The 19,416-nt window shown below is 38.1% G+C and overlaps 1 protein-coding gene across 4 annotated transcripts in view; it reads right to left on the reverse strand.

Annotated features, from left to right (window-relative positions):
• The window catches only part of LOC123823206 (nuclear autoantigen Sp-100-like), a 39,637-nt gene that overhangs the window by 18,521 nt on the left and 1,700 nt on the right, over positions 1-19,416 (reverse strand). For 3 of the 4 annotated variants that reach the window (XR_006786492.1, XR_006786493.1, XM_045845674.1), the window contains exons 2-9: positions 14,250-14,400; positions 12,982-13,150; positions 11,158-11,241; positions 9,860-9,922; positions 9,061-9,204; positions 8,026-8,172; positions 7,262-7,345; positions 5,148-5,201 (exon numbers count right to left, since the gene is read on the reverse strand). Coding sequence is in view for 2 of the 4 variants with exons in the window: in XM_045845674.1 (XP_045701630.1) it covers positions 5,148-5,201; positions 7,262-7,345; positions 8,026-8,172; positions 9,061-9,204; positions 9,860-9,922; positions 11,158-11,241; positions 12,982-13,150; positions 14,250-14,400 (896 nt within the window). In the remaining 2 variants the exon portion in view is untranslated. The remainder of the gene's footprint in view (positions 1-5,147; positions 5,202-7,261; positions 7,346-8,025; positions 8,173-9,060; positions 9,205-9,859; positions 9,923-11,157; positions 11,242-12,981; positions 13,151-14,249; positions 14,401-19,416) is intronic. The other variant, XM_045845676.1, reaches the window with a different exon arrangement.

Below are 19,416 nucleotides of genomic sequence, written 5' to 3' on the forward strand. Positions count from 1 at the left end.
GGCATAAAGAAAAACACTGTAGTTGTAAAAGAAAAAAAATTATCTAAGTTGTAACAGTCAGGAATAGCCTCAAAGTATTTTAGGTAAAAACACAGAACAAGAAGGACTTTTCAAATACATAATCAAGTAGGAGAATTTAATACATCTGTATATGACATGATGGAACACATACAACCTAATTTACTGTGTATCCAGGAGGTTTAAACAACAAAGCTTTGCTTCATGAAGAGATTGTTTATGGGAAAAGCCAGATCCCCCAAATAGTTCAAATGCACATTATTTTAAAGAGACATAAAATATTTATAAATATTGATCATGAATTAGATTCCAAGGGACTTTCATCAGATTTTAAAGAATTAATGAAGTCAATTTTTATATTGTGTTCCAGATATCCATTTTTAATTCTCAATGTACTAACAGAATATTTGCATTTATCTGAAGTGAAGAATACACTAGAAGGAATCAACAGCAGGTTAGATAACACAGAGGAATGAGTCAGTGATTTAGAGGACAAAAATAACAGGAAGCACCCAAACAGAGTATCAAAAAAGAAAAAAGAATTAAATTAAATGAGCAAAGTTTAAGAAACTTCTGGAACACATCAAGTGTAACAACATCTGCATCATAAGGGCATCAGAAAGAGAAGAGAGTGAGCAAGGGGTAGAGAACCTGTTTGAAGAAATAATGGCTGAAAACTTCCCCAGTCTGGTGAAGGAAAAAGTCACACAAGTTCAGGAAGCACAGAGAGTACCAACCAAGATGAACCCCCCAAAAAACCCACACCAAGACACATTATAATTAAAATGCCAACAATTAAAGACAAAGAGAAAACCTTAGAGGCAGCAAGAGTGCTAGTTTTAATGAACTACAAGGGAGTTCCCAAAAGGCTGTCAGTTGACTTCTCAACAGAAACACTTTAGGCCAGAAGGCATTGGCATGAAGTATACAAAATGATGAAATGCAAGGACCTGCAACCAACACTACTCTATCCAGCAAGGCTATTATGTAAATTTAAAGGCAAAATAAAGAGCTTCCCACACAAAAAAAGGTTAAGGAATTCATTACCAACAAATAACAATTGCAAAAAATGTTATAGGGCCTGCTATAAGAACAAGAAATAGAGACATAAGTATTTGAAAAAATGGAAATGTATAAGTACCTATCATTAATAGCCATAAAAGTAAATGGGTTAAATGCTTCAATCAAAAGACATAGCGTAGCTGAATGAATAAGAAAACATCATGTAGACAGTATATATACATATATATATATACTGACATGTGGTCTCTCTCTGAGAATGTTCCATGGGCACTTGAGAAGAATATATATTCTAATGCTTTGGAATGAAATGTTCTGCAAATATAAATTAAATCCATGAGATCCAGTGTGTCTGGATATATACATGGACACACACACACACGCACACACACACACACACACATATACTGTCTACAAGAGGCCCACCTAGCAACAAAAGATTCACACAGGCTGAAGTGAAGGGATGGAGAAAAAATATTCCACATAAATGGAAACAAATAATCAAATAAAAAATCTAGGGTAGCATTACTATATCTAACAAAATAAACTTCAAAACAAAGGCCATAACAAGAGTCAGGAAAGATGACTTCATAATATCAAAGAATTTGAGTCAACAAGAGGAAATAACCATTGTAAACATACATGCACCCAATATAGAAGCACCTAAATATATAAAGAAAATCTTGGTGGACATTAAGGAGAGATTGGTAGCAATACACTCACTGTAGGGGATTTTAACACCCCACTGCACCAATGGATAGATCTTCCAGACAAAAAAATCAACAAGGAACAGTGGCCTTAAACGACACACTGGATCTCATGGATTTAATTTATATTCGCAGAACATTTCATTCCAAAGCATTAGAATATATATTCTTCTCAAGTGCCCATGGAACATTCTCAGAGATAGACCACATGTCAGGAAACAAAATAAGTGTCTAAGAAAATTGAAATCATATCAAGCGTCTTCTCTGACCATGATGCTATGAAACTAGAAATCAACTACAATAAAAAAACTGAAAAACACATGAAGCTAAATAGTATGTTATTAAACAATGAATGGCTTACCATTGAGATCAAGCAAGCAATCAAGACTACCTGAAAACAAATGAGAATGTAACACAACAACCCAGAGTCTATGGGGCACATTGAAAGCAGTCTGAAAGGGGAGTTTATAGCATTACAGGCCTATCTCAAGAAGCAAGAAAATTCTCACATAAACAACCTAATCCTCTCAATAAAACTACTAGAAAAACCACAACAAACAAAGCCCAGAGTAAGTAGAAGGAAGGAAATAATAAAGATCAGGGCAGAAATAAATGACACAGAGACTAAAAACAATACAAAAGATTAGTGAAACCAACAGTTGACTTTTTGAAAAGACAAACTAAAGAGACAGAGAGAGGACTCAAATAAAGTCAGAAACAAAAGAGAAGTAACACCTGACACCATGGAAATATAAAGGATTGCAAAAAAAAAATACTATGAAAAACTGTATACCTTCAAATTGGATAGCCTTCATGAAATGGATAAATTCCTAGAAACATGTAATCTTCCAAAACTGTATCAGGAAGAATCAGAAAACCTGAACAGACTGATTACAACAAATGAAATTGAAGCAGTAATCAAAAAACTCCCAGCAAATACAAGTTCCAAACCAGATGGCTTCACAGGCAAATTTTACCAAAAATTCACAAAAGAACTAATACCCATCCTTCTCAAACTATTCCAAAAATTTCAAGAGGAAAGAAGACTTCCCAGCTCTTTTTATGATGCCAGCATTATCCTAATTCCAAAAGCAGATAAAGAAACTACAAGAAAGAAAATTATAGGCTGATATCCCAGATGAACATAGATGCTAAAATCCTCAATAAACCCTAAATAGAGTGGCTCAGTTGGTTGAGCATTGTCCCACAAAGCCGAAGATTGCTATTTTGATTCCCAGTCAGAGTCCATGCCTGAGTTGTACATTTCCTGGCTGTGGCACATACAAGAGGCAACCCATTGATGTTTCTCTCTTGCATTGATTGGTCTCCCCAGCCCTTTCTCCCCCTTTCTCCCCTTCTCTAAATGTAAATAAGTGAAATCTTAAAAAAACTCTTCTCAAAAGATTCACAAACCAGATCAAACAATACATGAAAAAGATCATACATCATGATCAAGTGGGATTTATTGAGGGGATGCAAGATTGGTACATATTTGCAAATCAATAAATGTGACATATCACATAAACAAGATAAAGGATAAAAACCATATGATGGTATCAATAGATGCAGAAAAAGCATTCAATAAAGTCCATTTATGATTAAACCCCTTTTATGATAAAACTTCCCGCAAAGTGGGAATAGAGGGATCATGCCTCAAGATAATAAAGGCCATATATAAAAACCTACAGCCAACATCATACTCAATGGATAAAAACTGAAAACATTTCCCTGATCAGGAACAAGACAGGGATGTCCACTTCTACCACTCTTATTCAATACGTTACTGGAAGTCCTAGTCACAGCAATCAGACAAGAAGAAATAAAAGACATCCAAATTGGAAAGGAGGAAGTAAAACTGTTATTACTTGCAGATGACATGATAATGTAAATAGAATACCCTAACGACTCCACTAAAAATCTACTAGATCTAATAAATGAATTTGGAAAAGTAACAGGATACAAAATTAATATTCAGAAATCAGTGGCATTTTTATATGCCAAAAATGAAGTACCAGAAACAGAAATTATGGTAAGAAGATAATCCCATTTACTACTGAAACAAAGGAAATAAGGTACCTAGGAATATACTTAACCAAGGAGGTAAAGGCCTGCACTTGGAAAACTACAGGACACTGAAGAAAGGAAGATGGTGCCATTACAATGGAGAAGCATGTGAGGATGATGAGCCTCATCCTAGTGGTGGTGCTTAGTGTCAGACTTCTTCACTTGGCCAGTGAGTAACACTCACTGCTGGCATTTTATACACAGTAGTGAATGTGGGAAGGACTATAATCATTATGTGCTCATTACTTGCCCCTGTTTTATTTTAATATTCAACTATAGTAGTGTTTTAAAAGTTAAATGAAGGATAAACCAAAAACAAGCTGTGGTATATTTACACAATGGAATACTACATGGCTGTAAAAAGGAAGAAAATCGTACCTATCGGGACAGCATAGATGGACGTAGTGATTATTATGCTAATTGAAATAAGCCTGTTAGAAAAAAGACAAATACCATATGATCTCACTTATATGTAGAATCTACTGAACAAAATTAACTGAAAAACAAAATAGAAACAGAAGCAGGGATACATGGAATGGACTGATAGCTGTCAGATGGGAGAGGGGATAAAGGGACTGGGTGGAAGAAGGGGAAGGGATTACCCAACGAACACATATACATAACACATGGACACACACAACAGTGTGGTGATGGTCAGAGGGAAGGAGGATGGGCGCTGGATGGAAGTGGATAAAGGTGGGAAATGGGGACATCTGTAATAGTGTCAACAATAAAAATAGTTAAAAAAAGAAACAGATTGCAGGTTTCAGGAATTACACATGGACAGCTCTGTATCTGTTGATATAAAATTCTCAAGAACGTTATAGTTCTCCCATGAATGTCACAGGGATTTGTACCATTAGAGCAAAGTTTCTTCCACAGATCTTCCCTATAAAATCATATAACTATTTTGGGGTTTCACAATCTGCTTCCTTGATTTTTCCTGCTTCTTAAGGTCACCCATACTCTCTAGTGCCTCCTCCATTTGCAGAGCCAGTGATATTGCACCTCTCTGACCATTCTTACATAATCACTTCTTCCTCTCTCAACAGCCAAGAAAGGCTTTCCACTTTTTAAGGGCTATTGAGTATATTGGAGCCACCTAGGTAATCCAGGAAAATCTCCCTAATCTCAATGTCCCTAGTTTAATTATATCTGTGAAGTCCACTCGCCAGGTAAGGTAACAGATTACAGGTTCCAGGGATTAGGACATAGACATCTTTGAGGAGACATAATTCTACCTACCACAATATTGTAAAAAAATAATAATGATGAAACTCTGGTGTTTAAAATCTCATTTATCACATTGAAAGTAAGTAAAGTTTTATTCACTCTTACTTCTTCTTCTCTTAGGTTTTTGTAAAGCAGAGTTGTTTCCAAGATCCATGAAACCTAGAAAATAACAGGCAGTGGTGAGAAAACAGAAATGAACAAATAGAAGTTACAGATCTTAGGATGATTGTTACTGAAGGTGACCTAGTATACGAGTATAAGGATGTTTGATTTCTTGTTTCTCTCTTTCTTCTAAAGGATCAAAATACCTACTGAAATGAGACATAGGAGTCTGGAATGGGCCCTGGGTCTTGCTTTATTTCTCAATATGACTTTGAAATATACCTTAAATACCTCTGTTATACCTTAAACTTCAGTTTATGCAGGGACTGTAACAGATATTCATCTTGTCCAGGTCTTAAGATTTTTGTGAGATGTCAGTGCCCCCTCAGCTGGGTCCCCCAAAAGTGACACAACTACTTTATCTTTCATTGCATACAAATGCACTTGTGCCGTTGACCTTTTATACCAATCAGCAGCTCACCGAACGCATAATGTTTATTGTGTATCATCTAAAAGCCCAACAAATTACTATTTTTATTTAAAGGAAAAAACAAGAATACTTGAATAAAGTTTTTGTAACAGAGAAAGTTATTAGTTATCTTTGCTCTTAGGTTTTTTCTGATTGCCTATTCCCTAAATAGGCATTTTTTAAATGTCCACAGGATTTGGAAGCAAAGGAAAACACAGCCAATATTCTATAACTGAAGGAGTGGTAAATCTTATGACTCTTCACATTGTTGAAGGATTTGGAATATAAAGATATGGTGATGATCATTTCTGTCTCTTCTCATCTGAAGGAGTGAGATTGCTACAAAATGAAGCAAAGACTCACAATTCTTTATCCCATATGCAGGACCAAAGAAGTCTTGAAAACCAATATTTTTTTCATAGGTTTGCAGCTAATTCACTTGGCAGGGAAGCTGGACTTGGCTGCCATGAGTCCATGTAGAATCTATAACTTATCACACTTGGTCTGAATTCACAGAATTTGTTGCAGAAACATTAATGTATTTGAGAATAAGATTTTGCCCCACGCACTGTTAGGGTCTTTTGTAACAAACAGGATATAAACCACAGTGCACTTCTAAAATAATAAAACATTATTATTTTACGTGTGGCTTCAGAGGTTTTGAGTAAGAAGTATTATGTGCAACATTAGTCTTTTATAATATCAAGAGCAGATAACATTTTTATTTGTTTTTAGATCTTGTTTTAAGGTGTTTTCCTAAGTAGACGTATTTCCAATATCCACTGAGAAAGTGAGAAGGGAAAACCAATCTCTGATTTGTGCACTAAAGAGCTACAGATCTTACGATTACGCATGCTGCACACAGGATTGAGGAAACCACATTTTGGTAACTGTTTTGAGCTCCAGTTTTGCAATGGAAATAATACAGCATCCAGGATGCTAGTTTTATCTTTCCCTTTTTCTCCATGAGACTTTGTGGAAGACCTTGAAACATTTATGTGTTTGTGTTTGCTCATCTAGAAACAAGAGTAACACTGTCCACCCTGCTTACCCCTCAGGGTTGCTGTAAAGGAAAAAGTAAGACACTATGTGCAAAGATCCTTTGAAAAGTTACTATATGTTCATAACTTGCTGAAGAACTCTGTCAAAAACAATACTTTGGGTGTCAAAATACCTCATCTATTATCAACGCCTTATCTGCTCACACTAGATAACTGAAGGAACTGGCCCTTGACACTGTTCAAAGTTTGTGACCTGATGACAATATGACCTTCCAATAAAGAAACACTTAGCTTTCCTTTCTCTCCAGAAACCACTATAAAAATCCAAACCAACACTTTATAGTCATAGATTTAGTTTTCAAACAAATTCATTACTTTGCTAGTCTATTTCTACTATATAATCAATAGTTAGATGATAGGTTGATTAAGAAGACCTATAAATTAATAGACCTCATCTTCAAAAATGTAAATACAATAGTCTTATTACCTTGCACATTCCCAAAGGTCAAGTAAAATAAGTGCAGAAAAAGGGATTCCAGAATAAACTGTATCCCTGGTGCAGAATGAACTCAGAATAGATGCTTCAGGAAAGACTATCTGTTAATTCAAGTTCCTGCAGCCCAAGCCTTGAGCTCCCACCTCCTTACCTGGTTTTCTTTTCAGTGCTGAGGTGGAAGCTTCAGGAGGCTCTTCTCTGTTTCTGCATTCTGCAGACTCATCACTGCTGATCTCTGTACAGAGGAGCAAACTCCTTAGGGTCTCAAGGATCCCACAGACAGGAAACCCTTAAGACAGCACTAGGAGGACCTAGAAGGTAACTGAGATTACCATGGTCTGTGCTCTACTGTGTGTGACCTGCAGGTTGCTCCAGGTCCTATACAGGCGGTGGTGAGGTTCAGGCACAGAGGGCAGCTGTGCCCATCCTGGAGCTCTTCTTGCCCCACAGTCACCCTGTCTCCTACCTCCACCCTCATTCCACCTCTAACCTTTGCTCTCTATTACTTACCCACCCCATTCTACTTCTTTCTTTCATTCTTATTTTAATTCTCCATTTCCCTCTTGCTTCAGTCTATTTTTTCTAATTATACCTGTTTCTGACAGTGATATCTCTTCATACCTCTTCCTTTTATTTTTATCTCTTTTCACGAATATCTTGGCTCTCTGAATTATTTCCCTTGAATATAGAAAAATATTCTCTGATATCAATACTTAAATTAACCATTTCTTTTTTACATATTTTTCCAATTACTGGGGACATTTTTCTCCTGAGCTAGCTGGATAAGGTGCTGGTCCCCTCCACTTCCTACCTCTAACCCAGGCCACTAGGACAGTCTCCATGGGCCCGATGATGTGCCTGAGACCCCCACCTGGTACGGAGATTCACATCGCACATTCTTTCAGTCAGCCTTACCTATTATGTCAGACTCCTGGTTACCACCACTCCTTGCTTGTGCTTTCCATTCACTTCCTGAATTAAAAAATGGCGTTTCCTTCATTGTGTCCTTCAGATGTAAACAGAAGGGATTCACTGGGATTCCATGGTGGGGTAGCTCCACTCCTGGACCAAATGAAATAAATGAAGAATTTCATTTGTCTCCCCAAAGGAAGTATGCACCCTCCCTACAATTAAGCCCTTCTCCCTGTAATCTCACTGCAGGGAGAGCTCCCCCACCCTCTCCTTTCCTGCTGCTCAGCTCTGGCCTTCCTTTGGGCCTCTGTTAACTTGGGTTTTTAATTTCAAAAACCCTCTGTTAACTTGGGTTTTAGTTTGTTTTAACTTTTCAAAGTAGCAGCCTATTTTTGTCTGAGAGGGTTCCAGGGCCACTTTGATCACTGTGGACACCTCGCCTTCCCAGTGGTGTGAGGAGCAGCCCCCTGTGACTTCTTTGTGGTGACTGTCTCCTCCAATCAGACAATGCTTGGTCCTCTCTCTGCCAGTTCTTCATGCACTGTCCATTACTCATTTCAACAGTTTTCTTTGCACCCCCCTCCCCATTTTGTATTTATTGATATTCATTTCCATGTTTTTTCTCTCTTCAGATTACTTCTTTATATTTTTATCATTGTTCACCAGGGCCAGCAGGATCTAAGATGAAGCAGAGGAGGGGCCCGAGACACAACACAACAGGTCCTGAGGGTGAACCCTTCCTTATGTGTATCCCAGGGTCTTTGTGTCTCACCCTAGACCTGGCCCTGCTGCCCCACCTGATTTTTCAGCTTATCCATTCTCAGCTATGTTGCCTACTTTCTCTTATTCTATTTCAGTCTCTTAATTAGTTTTGTGACCCATGAATGCCTCTTCCATATCAACATTGTCTTTATATTTTTTTCATTTCTAGTATTCAAATCATCACCACAGTCTCTCCTGTGCCTTTATTCACAATGTGGAGTCCCTCCACCTGCCAGTTCCCCTCTACACTCATCCATCCCAGCCACTCAGTCTTACCTGCTGGCTCAGACACCTGGGCACATTGTTCATTTGCTTGTTGGCTTTCCAGTGCATCATTGTCATTGATTATATTTGTTTTCATTTTTATGTCTTTCGTTTTAGTGAGGTGCTCTGGGAGCCTATTGTCAGGTGGAGCTGTACCTATGAATCAGGGATAAATCACAGATATTTTGCTTGCCTTCTACATCAGTCAGGGTCCAGCAGGAAAAGAGAAATCATTCTCTCCTTGTAGAGCAGAAGGAATTTAATCCAGACAATTATAGTTATACAGCTGATGGAAGAGCTGAGAAAATCAAATGGAAGAGTGGGGAAACCCAAAAATAATAAATAGAAAGCTATGATAGGGACTGGAGATGATGGAAGAATATTTGCATGGGAGACCCATAGAACTATGTAAAGGATTCAGCAAATGAGGGACTATTCCCCCAAGGAACACAGTCATCACTGCTGACCTCTTTCCTGCAGGACAGGCCACCTCAGGATGGAAAATCATCAGCTCAGGCCACAGCTTATTTCAAGCAAGACAGATGCAGAGGCCATGAAGCCAGGTACATGGACAACAGATCCCAGAGCTGTCAATAGTTGGCAGCAAGCACATGTGAGAAGGAGAGGATCAACCCTCCCAGGCAACTCAGTGTATGAAGACTCTGTTTTCTAAATCTTTGGAGACAACACACATGACAAGATGGACAATTCTGAGCACTCTGTACTAAAAAGTAGCAGCCCTCCCACCACAGCCTATTGCAGAAAGGGACAAGAACAGCAAAGGATCACAGAACAGCCAGAAGGAACAGACCTTTGTAATTGGACTGATCTGGGAAGAGCCAGGACAGGCATGGGTATGAGTTTTCACCAGTTCCTGAAGGAAGAGATTAGAACCTTATTTCAGAATTGAAGTGTGGGCTATGCAATTCTCCTCCAGTCCCATGTTAATCTTTAAAGTGTAGTACTTGACAACCCCTTCCCCCAGGAATCAATGTAGACCTGCACCCCCGGCCTCAGTCAGGCCATCTCACTATGTCATCCATGAGCCACTCAGTAACTAGTGATTGTTTGCCTTCTCAACCACAGCCACAGGGAACTTGTTTTAGTCTCCAGAGCTACCCCAGACTGGTGGTCTTACTGGACTCCCCACCCCACCTCACATGCACCCTCCCTGCAGGTCTGTTCACTCTGATTTGTGGGCCTTTTCATCAGAGTTCAGCAACTGATTTTCCTTCACTTCCTCTACCTCTTGGTATTCTTCTTTTTGTATCTTCCTCTCTGCATATATTTCCCTATTTTTGTCTCAAGTATCTGTCCTTTCCATGAGTTTATCTGGGAGTATACGGGGTTTAGAACATGGGCTCTGGGATCAGAAGGCCTGGGTTCATCCTGCTCATTTGACCCCAAGCCAACTGCGTACATGGTCTCTCTGGATTTTTTTCTGCAAATGGGCACATGGTGATACTTCCACCCAAGGGTAGCAGTGAGCACTAAACTTACAACTGCCAGAGTAAATGTTCACTGAATAAGCTTTCAATAATATGGTTGTTTCATTGTGTCCTTTCCCCCTCTCCCACCTTTCCTTTCTCTTCTTTCTCTCTCTCAAAATAGCCCTATTCCCTTCTCCACAACTTCTCATTTCTTCTTTTCTCTTTCTCTATGATTGCTTGTCTCCTTCAATGTTCCTACTCTTATACAACATCCCTGACAGTTAAATCAGCTGCTTAATCTGCCATTACTAAATATGTCTGCTTTTGATGTTGACTTTGGGCCTTTAGTTCCTAACCCTTTGTAGCTTCACATTGATCTTCTCCTACATGGGACTTTTTAAATAATAATTACTTCCAGGTCAGAGCTGTCTTTAAGTCTCATTTCCTGACACACTGGGTTCCTGCTTCTTTGTCTTGGTTATTGAGCCCATCGTCTCTTGTTACAACTACTCCTCAGAAGTTGGCCTCTGTTCAGATGCTCATACAAACACTCTTCCCTGCATTTTCCATTTTCATCAGGCGTTCTCTCCTGATTCCCAAAATCCACTCAGAGCTCAGGTCTCACTTCCCTTTCTCTTTTCTTCTTAGCAGAAGAGAAACAGTTTTTATTTGCAATCACCTCGTTCAAGGCTTAGTTGGATAATAGGGTTCTCTGTACTCTCTTCTTTCACACTTGCTTGGTCACAAATTTCCTTTAGGATCACTGAACAGAGAGAGAAAAGAAGTCAGAGATCTGTCTCACAGCTCAGGGACATCATTTCAAATGTGTATATTTAGGAATTTTCAGCCACCTGGTCACTCAGAATTCACTGAGTCCCAGTCCTCATGGTCAAGTTCCACACCATACTTGGTACAGAAAAGAGAACCCTCCAAAAGGGAGCCCTTATGTTACCCACACAGAAAGGAACCACTTGAGTGTCAGGATAAGAGTCATGGAAAACATCATGGGCTTGTTATTTATGTAAAAGAAATGCACAAATGGCTGGAAAAGCCTGTGTCAAATAAAAAATGGAAGTGAAGTGTGTTTTCTGACCTCTTCAAACTATAAGGAAAATATGGAAATTTACTTGGGAGAAGGACAAAGATCCTGTGAGTGACTGCATGTATAAAAGTGAAAGCACAGAAACTTAAAATAAATAGGTGGTCAAGTGAAGGGTGGAGTTTACTGGGTCGGGAGGATGAGCACTTCCCAAAGAGACAGCAGAGGACACAGGAAGAACTAGAAAGACCTCCAGGGGACCCAGATCCCAGGAGACTCTCTGAAGCTGCCAGGAGGGAGTGAATATTGTGGCCCTGGAGGACATCTCAAGAGGTCTGTACCAGGGCCTGGGAGGCTGCCAAAAAGGTGAGACCCGTGCACCAGCCAAGTGCTTTTCCCAGATCATCTGCACTACTCAGTGCACATAATTCTTTTTCCTGTGGATTCTCCATTGTTATTTGGAGACCTTGGTGGATACTAAACTGCATTGAAATAAATTTTTTTCCGGCAAGTCAAAACAAAAATTATGGGAAGAACAAAATAAAATGAGGGACAATCATTAAAAAATTATTGGCTGGACAGTTTGAACCACAAATTCAGACTACAGTTAGAAATTATACATTGTGAGTCTCAGGAAAAAGTGGTGAATGAAACACTTTCTTGTGGTATCAAACGCAGTTTGTGGCAGAGAATTTGATTTTGAGATTATTTGATTAGTTTGTCTTACCCCTGGTGGAGAAAGAGCTAATAGAGCCATTATTATCTTTGTTTAAGGGCCAATTTGACCTGGGTTAATTTTCTTGCTCATTGCTCTGGACACCTGATGAAGGTGGTCTTTTTTTTCTGTATTACCAGATCAATAATGGGTTTAGGGTGAAAAATGACCCATAACTGGACTCAGAAAGACTCCATGTAAATTATAAGCTGTAGCTGGTCTTCCTCCAATGTGGTGACTCTTGTCACCACAGTTGTAGGAAGCACCACAACTGTAACTCAGTTGTTTCTAATGGGGTCCCTGAAAGCAATGACTACAGAGTTGTTACATGAGACATTGACTCCCCTGGTCTTGGTGCTGCTAAGCCAGGTGGATCCTGCACCCACTGCTGAGCTGTCAGCTGAGGCAGATAGTAGGGTACTTGATGGTCTTCTATTTGGACACATGAAAAAAGAGCAGCAACTGATGGTGCCTTACTCAGATGCAGTGGTTCTTGTCATTTGTTCTTGGAAGTAAATCTGACGTGACTGTGACTCTGATTGTTTTTGGAGTTTAAATGCTTAGTAAGCAGACCTCCAGGTGTATTTTATACTGTAGTCACTATATCAAAAGCTTCAAGAAGGCTCATGATGTCTGTATTCTTAATTTTTATATCACCTCAGACCAACATCATGTGTGACACATGCTCAAACTATTTGTCAAAAAAAATTTGCCATGGACATTGAAAGGTAGGCTATAAACCTCATTACCATCTCTGAAGCCTTCACAAATGCCATTTAAATCAGGGTAGCTCTTCATCAGGAACTCGCTGAACAAGATTTCCAGAAGTGGCAGGTGACATCTCTCCTCCATGTTATAGAGGATTGCATACACCACTTTTGGTACAGCTGACAGGTTTTCACAAGATTTTTTAGACTCCTTAAAAAATAGTGAATGGGGAAATATGAATACAGAATTTTAAGTTACAGAAGTGCCCTAGAAAGTGATTTCATTTTAATGTATTACAATTCTCCTACATAGGTATCTTCTCATGTACAGTTTTAAAATTTCCCCATATTAGTATAGCTACAAATAAGTAAATCTTTTTTCCTTAAAAATATGCATTTGTGCATCTGATCTTGTCACTCTCATTTATATTAGATGGAAGGAGGAGCAATATGGAGAATGAAAATTGGTTCAAAGTTAAATGATATGTAGCCCTTTCAGAACCTGGCAAAATGTTTTAGGAATTGACTGAGCAGGTGATAGGCTGATGTTCTATTGAGTGAAAAACACTTGTCCCTTATGTAGGACCAACTTGGCTTGGCAAAGCTCAAGGAAGCCAGGTGATCATTTTTCCCTTCCTGTGAGCTTTACTGTAAAGTAGCCTATTCATAGGGAAAGAGAAGATTCACATCTTTGTATCTCCACCTATATCTTTTGCTAAAATTATCTAAATTTCAAGATTCCAGAAATAACAAAGGAAAAGAAAACTGAAAGCTGTTTAAGAGAGAATGGCATGTAACTACTTAGAACTTTGTCCTAACAATGTATTCATTTTTCTGTGGATTTTAATGTTCTCAGATCAAAGCATTTAAATTGATGTTCATTGGAGTAAAATGCTGTGTAAATTATTTTATTAAATCAGTTGATTAAAGTTATTCACCCAGTCATTAAAAATACATTTAATCTCTAGTTTATGCTATATTATACATCTAACACCTACAAGGCATTATATTATACACCTATAGGGCCCTGTATCTGTAGCTTTCAGATACAACCAATCTCCAGTGTTTTTCACCTTGACTCTAAGGGGCACCAAAATGTCCCATTCCTTCAGTCAGGAGCATGACTGCCTCCAATTATGCCTTCTTCTCCTTTTTACCTTATAGGAACACTTGGAAGAGTAGTTGAGAAGACCCCCACTTACAGGAGACCCCTCACTTGTCTCTGTGTGCCCTGACATTTGATTCCAAACTACCAAAACAACTAATGTGGGGCTGGTTTACCAGATTGTGACATAATAAACTTCACTTACATTATACACTTTATTGGTGATGAATCCACGGTCATGAAGGGTCTCGAGGAAAGGAAATGGTGTTTTTATTGCATCTGAAATCTCAACCTTACGTTCTTTGAAGTGTTTGAAGGCAATCTCACACATAAATCTGTTTTGTTTTGCAAACATCCTAGGGGGAAAAGATACTGTGATAAAATAGTAATGAAGATTTTGAAGTGCCGGTGGAGGGTGTAACATTTTATACATGAAGGATAGAATGTGAAGAATCAACATGTATAAAATAAGAGGTTCTGAGTAGAGATCATAAATGGAATTGGTTCAGTCAACAAAGACAGAACAGAAGGAAGCATGGAGGACCAGACAAACGTATATATTATTGAAAATGTCCAGAGTGCTCCAATCAAAGCCACTATAAACATATCTTTTCACAAACATGTCAGGAATGTTTTTATTAAAACCTTCTATTCAACACAGTATTGGAAGTTCTAGCCACAGCAATGAGAAAAGTCAAAGGCATAAAAGGAATATAAATTGGAAAGGAAGAAGTAAAACTCTCATCCTTAGAGGATGACATGATATTATATTAGAAAACCCTAAAAAACTCTACCCCCAAACTATTAGAACCAATGAATGACATCAATAAAGTTGCAGGATACGGAATCAATATACAAAAGTCTGCTGTGTTTCTACACATCAATAAGAAATGATCATAAGAAGAAATTTAGAAAACAATCCCTCTTCCAATTGCATCAATAAGTATAAAATACTTAGGGACAATTTTAACCAAGGAGGTGAAACGCTATTACTATGAAAACAATAAAACATTGAAGATTTCTGGCCAAGATGGAGGCAGTAGGTAGATCCACTGTGCCTCCTTGCACAACCAAAAGAAGGACAACCACAAATTTAAAAACAAAAAACATTCAGAATGGACAGAACAATCAAACTGTATGGAATTCTAACAACAAAGAAGTTATAGAAGAAACATTCATCCAGACCAGTAGAAGGAAAAAGATGGGTGTCTGGGGTGGTGGGTACTTGTGGTAAGGCAGCAGCCAGAAGACCAGGGCAGGTAGGGCTTTGGTTGGTGGACTAGGTGGCCCCACATTTGTGTGTGGATAAACTGGGAGGAACAACTGGGGAGCGAGATAGACCACACCACTCAGGGTTCCAGTGTGGTGAAAAAAAGCCTCAAAATCTCTGACTGAAAAAAACCATTGGGGTTGTGGTGGTGGGAGAAACTCCAGCCTCACAGGAGAGTTCATTGGAGAGACCCACAGGAGCCTAAAATGTGCACAAAACCACCCACTTGGGTATCAACACCAGAAGGGCCCAATTTGCTTGTGGCTATCAGGGGAAGTGACTGAAAGGCGGCAAAGAACTGAGCAAGCAGCATTGTTTCCTCTTGGACCCCTCCCCCACATACAGTGCCACAACATATCCATGTGGGTTGCCCTGCTCTAGTGAATGCCTAAGGCTCTGTTCCTTATTACATAACAGGCCAAGACAAAAAAAAAAAAATGGCCCGAATGAAAGAACAGATCAAAGCTCCAGAAAAAATACAACTAAGCAACAAAGAGATAGCCAACCTATGAGATGCACAGTTCAAAAACACTGCTAATCAGGATGCTCACAGAAATAGTGGAGTATGGTTACAAAATAGAGGAAAAAGTGAAGGCTATGAAAAGTGAAATGAAGGAAAATGTATAGGGAACTAACAATGATGGGAAAGAAACCAGGACTCAATCAACGGTTTAGACCAGAAGGAAGGAATAAATATTCAATGGGAACAGAATGAAGAAACAAGAACTCAAAAAAAAAAAAAATGAGGAGAGCCTTAGGAACCTCTGGGATAACTTTGAACGTTCTAACATCTGAATCATAGGGGTGCCAGAATAAGATGTAGAGCAAGAAATTGAAAACTTATTTGAAAAAATAATGAAAGAGAACTTCCCCAATCTGGCAAAGGAAAGGAAATAGACTTCCAGGAAGTCCAGGAAGCTCAGAGAGTCCCAAAGAAAGTGAACCCAATGAAACACACACTAAGGCACATCATTACCCAAGGTAAAAGATAAGGAGAGAATCTTAGAAGCAGCAAGAGGAAATGGGACAGTTACCTACAAAGGAGTCAAGTGATTTCTCCAAAGAATCCTTACAAGCAAGAAAAGTCTGGAAAGAAGTATTCAAAGTCATGAAAGACAAGGACCTACATCCAAGAATACTCTACCCAGTAAAGTTATCATATAGAATGGAAGGAAAGATAAAATGCTTGCCAAATAAAGACAAGTTAAAGGAGTTCATCATCATCAAGCCCTTATTATATAAAATGTTAAAGGGACTTATCTAAGAAGAAGAAGATCAAAAATATAAACAGTAAAATGACAACAAACTCACAACTATCAGCAAATGAAACTAAAAAACAAAAACAAAAACAAACTGCGGAAACAACTAGAACAGGAACAGAATCAGAGAAATGGAAATCACGTGGAGGGTTATCAGCTGGGAGGGGGAGAGGAGGAATGGGAGAAAAGGTACAGGGAATAAGTAGCATAAATGGTAGGTAGAAAACAGGCAGGGGGAGGTTAAGAATAGTATAGGAAATGAGGAAGCTAAAGAACTTATATGTATTACCCATGGACATGGACTATGGGGTCGGGGAAGAATGCGGGTAGGAGGGGGTGTGCAGGGCAGAGGGGAATAAGGGGGGGAGTGGAATAACTGTAATAGAAAAATCAATAAAATATATTGAAAAATAAAACAATGATAACAAAAATTGAAGAAGATACACATAAGTGGAAAAATATATCATGTTCATGAATTTGAAGGATTAATATTATTAAAGTGTCCTTATTACCTAAAATAATATACAGATTCCATGCAGTCCCTATTAAAACACATTCTTCTCAGAATTAGAACTAATCCTAGAATTTATATGGAACCACAAAACCCCCCAATAACCAAAGAAATCTTGAGAAGAAACAAGGTAGGAAGCATCATGTTACCTGACATTAAACTATACTATAAAGATCTAATAGTAAAAACAGTGTAGAATTGGTAAAAAAAAATTTATTAAAAAAATTTGGAAACACCTAGCCACTATTTTAAGAAAAACTATATGAAATAGATGAAAGCTGACACATTACGAAGTCTCCAAATATGGCAAATATTATAGTAAACAATGAAATGATGAGATTATTCAGTGATGTCTACCATTACAACAATTTACACACATATATGTTTTAGCTGATACAATAGGATAAGAAAAAAAATTCATGGGTGTAAATACTAAAATAAGATATGGCATTATATGATATATGATTACATGTAGAGAAATGATAAGAACCTAATTACATTCCCTAAAGGCTAGAAAAAAAATTTGCCAAGAGGCACGAATTTTTAAAGAAGATACATGAAATGAACAGATTTTATTTGCAACAACATATGTTGAAAAGAAAGAAAACACTACTTCGAACACAATAGTAAATACACATGCATATATTTATAAACATCTAAAAGTTACGAACTATATGAAAGAAACTATAATGTCTTATTGAAGATAATTAAACAAGATCTAAATTAATGGAGATGTAGAAGGTGCCTCTAGTTAGGAAAACATAACAATTTTAAAGTCTCAATCTTTCTGAAATTATTGTAAAAGTCCCCTTCTAGTGCACCTGCAATTTGTAATCCTATTGAAAGTGGATAAGATAATTTAAAAATGCATATGACAGGAAAAATATCTGAGTCAAGCAAAGTATAAGAAACAAGTAAGTAGAAGAAGACTTAATAGGTTTAATGTTAAAAATACAGTAAGATATTAAAAGAATGTAGAAAAATATTTTCAGCACACATGTGTAAGAATTAATATATATGATATACTAAGACTCCAGCCTATTGACAAAATACGACATATTATTCCCCCAAATGGATTTAAACAGTCACCCTAGGAAAATAAAGTTAAAATGTCCATTAAACATATGAATACATATAAACTAAAACATCAATGAGAAACAATTTCTCACCCACTAGATTGGCAAACACAATTTCCTAAGTTACAATGCAGCGTGGGAGAAGATTCAGAGAAGCAGACATTTGTTACTGCTGTGAGCATGAACTGCAATAGCTGGGACTGCATAAAAGTGAACATGAGAACACTTTTTGAAAAACATCTAGGAGAAAGTATTTGTGCTTCGGGTTATAGACATAAAGGTAGCTGTAACATCAAAAGCTAGATCCAGTAAAAAATAACCTGGTAAATTAGTAAAAAATAGTAAATATTTTGTGCTTTGAAAGACACCATTAAAAAATGAAAAATACTAGTCCCAGAGCAGAGAATGAGAACCTAGGCTTGGTCAAGGGCAAGGAGTTCTGCTGGGAGCAAGGAGGACAGGTGAGCTTGCGAGGGTCAGGCAGGGCTGGAGTGAGGGTCCCAACGCACAGTCAGATTCCCCCTTCAGTACACGGTCAAGTTTTTCAGCCAAAAAGCTAAAGAAGCCATGTCAAATGTCCCTGAAAAGCAGAGAGGAATTACCCAAAGGCTCACCATTTGGAGCTGGCCATGACCATGATGATGAGGTCCAGAGAACATCGAGCAGAAAGCTGGGAAGCCACTTCCTCCCAGGAAAGCAGAGCTCAGCTCTGGCCACACCTGGAGGCTGATTACCTGGCCTTTACACAGGTAGAGGGCTACAGCTGGGAGATGAGGAAACTCACAGACTCAGCATTTCAAAAAATTAGTAGTAACAAAAATCCACAAGATCTACTAAAAATTAAGTAGTTGTCATAGAAGCAAACTTGAGACAACTATTATGAACAGGAAATAAAAAGATGATTTATTGGGGACAAATAACGCTGTGAATACTAAAGTTGCATGCAGGGAAGAAGAGTTTTACTCCCCAAAATTAAAAAAAAACATATTTTGTAGATTTTAGAGAAGAAACTTTCCCTGAAGTGAAGGTAGAATTGACTCTGCCACCTCACTAAACAAGAACTCTGGTTAAAGACAGTGTGTGTGGAATTTACCAGTAACTTTCAGCATAGCTTTTGTGTACTTGTGTACACATAGCTTTTGTGTACTTGTATCAAAGTATACTTTTGTGTACACATAGTATGTACTTGTGATAAACAGGGTGCATCTATCTTATAAAATCAATATTATAAGTTTTTACTCTAATTTGAAAACTTT

Source organism: Phyllostomus hastatus, unplaced genomic scaffold, assembly GCF_019186645.2.
Source record: "Phyllostomus hastatus isolate PE091 unplaced genomic scaffold, TTU_PhHast_1.1 phas_contig_477, whole genome shotgun sequence".
In the NCBI taxonomy this organism is placed as follows: domain Eukaryota; kingdom Metazoa; phylum Chordata; class Mammalia; order Chiroptera; family Phyllostomidae; genus Phyllostomus; species Phyllostomus hastatus.